Source organism: Bidens hawaiensis, unplaced genomic scaffold, assembly GCF_021521415.1.
Source record: "Bidens hawaiensis isolate Kalapana, Puna unplaced genomic scaffold, B.hawaiensis_p1.1 tig00013623_1, whole genome shotgun sequence".
NCBI lineage: Eukaryota > Viridiplantae > Streptophyta > Magnoliopsida > Asterales > Asteraceae > Bidens > Bidens hawaiensis.
In genome coordinates, this window is record NW_027504998.1 from 16668 (window position 1) to 23336 (window position 6669).

Here is a 6669-nt window from a genome sequence, read left to right on the forward strand (position 1 = left end):
TTGACAGGTAATGTGTTAGGAAAGACCAGATGATCAGATGCCTAAGATTTACATCAGTTTCAACATGGTATGGACACATGTTATCAGCAACTTGATTAACCTCGAATAGGTATCCATGTAACACTATTTTGTGTTACAGTTGATGTTAAAATCGCATGCATGCATCACAGTAATTTCCACACAAAATTGCAAACATATATAAACCGTTTTAACAGTAAAAAAATGTTTTATCAAAACAGAAATTTTAAAAAACTGTAATCAAAACAAAAGTACAATGAAAATTTTCTCAATTCCATAAAAAACTGTTTTTCAAACGACAGTGCTTTACATCACATAGTTGTCCTTCTGAATTGTAAAATGATGTTTACAAGAAAACAAAATATATGTTTGATTGTTTGAAGTCATTTGTATATTATAGATCACAATTTATATATGCAATACAGAATGACAAAAAGAAAAAAATAATAATAAACTAACCAAGATAAAGAACGCAATGAATGAAGTAAAATAAAAAAATAAATAAACAAATAAAAAGTTTATAAAATTCACCATGCAAAACATGATAGAAAACTCTTCAAGTCATAATAACTCCCAGATAGTATAAAATTCATGTTTCAATACACCTCTTTTCAATTAAAAAGGTTGCATGTCAAAAAAAGAGTTTCAGAACAAAATTTAAACAAGCTTTTTATGTTCTTACCGGTGTTTCAAAGATCTTCAATAGAACCTAGACAAAAAAAACAAAAGAGAAATAAATAGATTGCTAAAAGTCTAAAACTGTAAGAAGGATGCATAAGTTATTTTATACCTGATGTATCCGAGTGGAACATGCTAACTTGAAATTCAAGCAATCTAGAAAGCGCAAATGACATCTTCCAATACATAATTGCAAGATGGTTAGACAATAGCTTGAGTTTTAAGTAATCCAAGTGATTCTAAAATTCCATTGAATTTGGAACAAACCTTTAATATTGGCAATCTACTGAAACATTCGTGCGAACGCTTTCTTTTCTTGTTGACGTCTATCAGCAATCTGCATAAAGTTTCAGATTTAAGACAAAAGTAATATAATAAAAATTGATTTGAAATGAAAGTGCAAAAACTAGCCTTATTTTTTGCAGCGGCTAGCTCCTTCTTTATACCAGCTGAGAAACAAAAAGAGCAAGGTCAGAGCATGATCATAAGCATTGGCCTTGGTTGGGTGTGCGTGGTTCGGTTGAGCTAAAACTGAACCAAAAACCGAAACTTCGGTTTTTGAATTCTTGAAATCGTTCGGTTTCGGTTCTCTGAGCTTAATAAATTTTGGGCTGAGAAAAACGTTTGGCAGAAAATAATTAATGTCTAAATTATTTTGTTAACTAAAAACCAATTGATCATTATACATTTGAGCAAAAACACTTAAGAGTTGCATATTTATTAAATTCTTATAAATTACTCAAAAAAATAAAATAAAATATGAAAAATCCAGAAATTCGGTTTGGTTCGGTTTTTTCAGTTTTTACAGCATGAAAGACCAAAACCGAACCGTAAGTTCAGTTTTTATAAAAAAAAACATAAAACCAAACCGTCGGTTTTTGTTTCGGTTTGAATTTTTTGGCGGTTTCGGATCGGGTTTTTTGGTTTCATGCACACCCCTATCGGTTAACCATAAACAACTTGATATAGAAAGATGTTCAAATATCAGCATTGAAGACATCGAGTGTAATAGGTATCCAAAACATGCTTAACGAATACATATATAGAACTAACCGTCATTAGGTTCCAAGACCAGTGCTTTCTTGAAACTTTCAACTGCAGAATCTATGTCATTGAGAGCCATACATGCCTGATTGTACAACAAAAAGTAGTAGAGATTACATAAGGTAGTAATAAAATTATCATCCGAAAATTATGGTTTTAATTTGTAGACAAGCGTCACATATCAAGATCAAAACGAGAGTTTGTTGATCAAAAAAATTCTAAAAGGCAAGTAAATGAGTGCAGCATGTGATGCAAGAACATATGATTAAGTTGACTAGCCAAAACATAACAGGGATCCATATGTGTGGGAAATTTACTAAAGATTTAATTACTTTGAAGTTAGAATGCCTTTTAACTGTTTACACACACACACATGTATATATACAGAAAGAGGGTCGCTCAATACAGAGCCAATTTTAAATTAAGCATTGCAAGAACCACGTAATGCACCTGTACCCTATGCTTAAATTGTCATACATATAGCGATTTTTGCAGTTATCTCTCTGCATTGGCCGCTCGCTGTAAACACACACATACATGCATATACAGTGTTATACAACCACATACATACTTCATAGAATAATATCTGAACTTGTGTTTTATTTTAGAATGACTTTAGCTTTGCCGTGTTAACATCAAATTCCTTTAAGCCTCCTTTTCTTCTGTGTTTAAGAAGTCTGCGACTTAATATACAAAATGGACTCGTTTTTGCATATATATATATATATATATATACATACATATATATACACACACGCAAATAAAGAATCCTTTTGTATGCAAAATTGCTAGGTTCTTAAACAAAGAAGAAAAGAAGGCATGCATGCAGTTGATGTCATACCGTTAAGCTGAAGTTATCCAAATCCCGATATAAAGCATAAGGTCAAATATTATTCGACAAAGTTAAGGGCTCGTATAACATCAAATTTCGAGAAGCCATAAAACAGTTCACTTTTATCACAACAGACATGTTTCCTATACGGCTATACAAGCTATTATCTTTTTCACTCCCAAACATGAACTTCCAAAACCAGAACTAACATGTGTTTTTTTTCAATTTGCAGAAATAGTCTCTCATCCTGATTTCTGTATGCTAAAGTCCCTAAACTTGCTTCAAAACACATGATGTGAAATTTTATAAAAAATGTGCTAGTTTTATATGATATTAACCTTTCTTTAAATCCTTAGTCCACAAGAGCAAAATATAGGACTCTCAAGAAAAGAAAATATTCATATACGAGAGAACAAGTACAAACAGAACTATCACAAGTTGCCATTATATATCCTTGACAAGTATGTACTATCATTGGTACGTATATAAACAGCCAAAATATTCGACCTTTGACAATAAAAGAATATAATGACAAGCCATGAAGTCTGCACATACATTATTGCAACTTTTTTATGCATCGCATAAATATGGATACCAACCTGACCTTGACGGTACAGAGCTTTCACATTATCATCAATTTCACGAAGTGCAAAGTCCGCATCCAATAATGCTCCTTTTAGATCTCCCAGTTTCAACTTGCAGGCCTAGAAACCATATTTGTCAACATGTAAAAAAGTTTAAAGAAAAAACCTAAAATAGGCGACAATCCAATATAAACCAGTTATAGATGGACCTACAATATTACAACATCAGAAATATGTGCATCTGCTTGAAAGACATAAAGTTTATACAAATTTCCAATAAGAGAACTAAATATAAAGAAGCTAATAAAATTCATCAGACCTACTAACAAATAATTACAATATACCAAAAGATAGATGATATGGTCATTGACCTATAGAAACATAAGACAAAAAATACAAGCATTTTAACAGATATTCTTCATCGCATATAAGAATCCTTAATATGTAGCACAAAACTCAGTTTTTAACTGAAGTGACTATGCATTTGCAGCACTAAAAAAAGAGAACACTTACAGAGCTGTTGGTAAATATCTGAGACTTCGTTTTCCGTAAGGAATCCGTTTTCCCTACAAAACCACAAAAATAGCTGAATCAAATTACTTAAAGACACATATAACCATCCAGTTCTAGTGGCAACAAAAAAGTCATGAAGATTTCTAGTGATGTCCCAAAACACCCACCTTCATCAATATCTTCCTTCTCCCAGCAAACATCCAAGTACCGGAGAGCCTTGCGATACTTTCTAAGAGTACTTTTATAATCTTGTTTCTGCAAAATATAATAACAATCACAAAGAAACCAGTTACTTAATGCAAAGTGGTTACAACACACAAATGCAAATTTGTAATGGTCATAATAAAATTCAACTGTTTCCATGCAAGTTACCTTGAACTGTTCATTTCCCATGACTTTAATGGCATCTACAGCATTCATCCACCAAAAAACATCTTCAGGCTTATTATCAAGATCAAGTGGCCAATCAGGATAAGTGTCACCGTCCTTGAAGAAGTCACATACCCCATCATCTGCTCCCTCAGGAATCTCCCCACAATCTTCTATGATGACATCTAAAGTAGGTACATCATTTTCTCCAGTAGTAGTATGCTCAACTGAGCGAACGATTCCCATTCCTTTAATAATCCTCCCAAAAACAACATGTTTCCCATCTAAATGAGGAGTGCGAGTTGTTGTGATGAAAAATTGAGAACCATTAGTATTACGACCAGAATTAGCCATGGACAACATTCCCTTTCTTTCATGTTTCAACTCAAAATTCTCATCTTCAAACTTCGATCCATAGATTGATTCTCCACCAGTGCCATTTCTAGCAGATATGTCACCACCTTGAATCATAAAACCTTTAATAACACGATGAAAGCATGATCCCTGCAAGTTACCACACAAAGAGCCATTTTGCATATCAATTGATACTGATGCTTATACAACAAGATTGACCAGAAATCGTAATACATATTGCAACAACATGCAGGATGATTCCTAGTTTATACCATTCAAGCATATCTTCATGTCTGTTCTATCATGACCATTTGATCTGAATAAATCCTTAACCAAGCAGTTCTAAACAGAAGAGTAATGGTCAACGCATTTTTTTACAGATTTTTCATCCACGATTACTAGCTGAACACATACTATATCTAAACAGGCAATACATAAATTAAGTCAAGCAGAAATTTAGCCATTTTGCATATCAACTGATACTGGTGCTTATACAACAAGATAAAGCAGAAATAGTATTACATGAACAGAAACAACACGCGGGCCGATTATTATTTTATATCTTTCAAACTTCATGTCAATTCTAGTCATGTGCACTTTGATCTGAATCAATCCTTAACCAAGCAGTTCTAAACGACAAAGTAACAATGAACATAAATTTCATCCATAAGGCAATACATAAATCAAGTCAGGCAGAAACAAACAACCATAAAATTATCCATTTTGCATATCAACTGATAACGATGCTTATACAACAAAATAAAGCAGAAATAGCATTACAAGAATACAATTGCAACAACATGCAAGCCAATCATTATATATCATTCAAACATAACTTCATGTCAAATTGCCAATCAATCCGTAACCAAGCAATTAACACATTTTAACATGTTTTTTCATCAATAATTACTAGCAGATGTGCAGAACACATACTACAATTAAACAGGCATAACATAAATTAACTCAAGCAGAAGCAAACAATCTAAGCAGTTAATGCGGAAAAATATCGGATATCGGTAGGATATCGGTAAACGACCAATTCCTGAGATATCTGTTATCCCGATGAGATATCGGTGTGATAACGGTAATTTTAATATCATGTAAAATTCATATATATAGCAATTTAACACTAATAATTCAAGAAAATCTCTTACCACTAACAAATTAACCTTTTGCAACTTGAAAAACACTAACAACCATATCAAGTAAAGTAGGAACTGATTAAGACTTAAAACACTAACATTGAACACTAAAATTGATAATTAAGACTTAAAACACTGATATCGGGAATATCAGTGATATATTGGTCATATATCAGTCCAATAATATCACCGATATTATCGGTACCGATATTCTAACCGATATTTTGACCGATATTCTACCAAAGGACTGATATATCAGCATTATCGACTGCATAGCAAACAAGCATAAATACTTCCAAAATCAATTGAAAATACAGATAAATGTATTACATGAATTATATAGGGCAATGATCAAAATGAATATATATATATATATATATATATATATATATTCTTCACAACTTCAATATATATAACAGGAAACGGCCTGACCTAGACCACGATAAGTAGAATCATAACTCATTTTTCAATTAAGTATACAAAATATGTGATATAAACATAATAATTAATATATATACATCCTAATTAATTGAATTGCTGATATCCAAAAAGCAGCAGCCGTTGCAAACAACAGAGCAACAATAAACACATACATAATTTACAAATTTTTCATGGATAAGTAGTAGCAGAACACAAACTAGATCTAAACACTCAATACATACACAAATCAGGTCAAGCAGAAACAAACAATCATAATCATAATCACATATTCAGGTAATTAGCTTCAATAATTAGGTATTTATACCTTCAAATGAAGCGGAACGCCGGTATTAGGTCCAATACCTTTCTCACCAGTGCAAAGAGCCCTAAAATTGTCAGCTGTTTTAGGAACAATGTCTTTGTACAGTTCCACCACTATCCTACCTTCAACCTCTCCTCCGATGCTGATATCCAAGTAACACCGCGGATTCGCCATCAATCAATCAACTTCTAGAACAATCGAAAACTGTAAACCCTAAACCTCCGCCCGTTATTTATATTTATATTCAATTCAAAGAGTGCGTGGGGATGGATGGTGCTATAATTGGATGTGATACGGACCAGGGGGCGTAGTGGTGTACGACGGTTGGATGTGATTTGTGTAGGGTTGGGGTAAGTGATCGGACGGTTGAGATGGTTTTGTTGGGCCTGGCTA

At 32.8% G+C, this 6669-nt stretch overlaps 1 protein-coding gene across 1 annotated transcript; it reads right to left on the reverse strand.

Moving 5' to 3' along the window:
* Positions 1-969: 969 nt before the first annotated feature.
* Positions 970-6464, reverse strand: LOC143609779 (peptidyl-prolyl cis-trans isomerase CYP40-like). Its single transcript, XM_077084436.1, has 8 exons — positions 6280-6464; positions 4042-4542; positions 3837-3924; positions 3670-3722; positions 3172-3276; positions 1750-1825; positions 1108-1145; positions 970-1033 (listed from the first exon to the last, which is right to left on the reverse strand). Exons 1-8 carry the CDS (start codon positions 6448-6450, stop codon positions 980-982), a joined length of 1086 nt encoding a protein of 361 aa, XP_076940551.1. The 5' UTR covers positions 6451-6464; the 3' UTR covers positions 970-979.
* Positions 6465-6669: the final 205 nt, after the last annotated feature.

Bases quoted from the DNA above. Each gene is read 5' to 3' on its own strand.
- LOC143609779 (XM_077084436.1), bottom strand. From the start codon at position 6,450: ATGGCGAATCCGCGGTGTTACTTGGATATCAGCATCGGAGGAGAGGTT. The intron at 1,826-3,171 runs GTTGGTATCCAT...TTGTACAATCAG, and splicing joins CTCTGTACCGTCAAGGTCAG to GCATGTATGGCTCTCAATGA. The intron at 1,146-1,749 runs GTTAGTTCTATA...TTTGTTTCTCAG, and splicing joins GGTCTTGGAACCTAATGACG to CTGGTATAAAGAAGGAGCTA.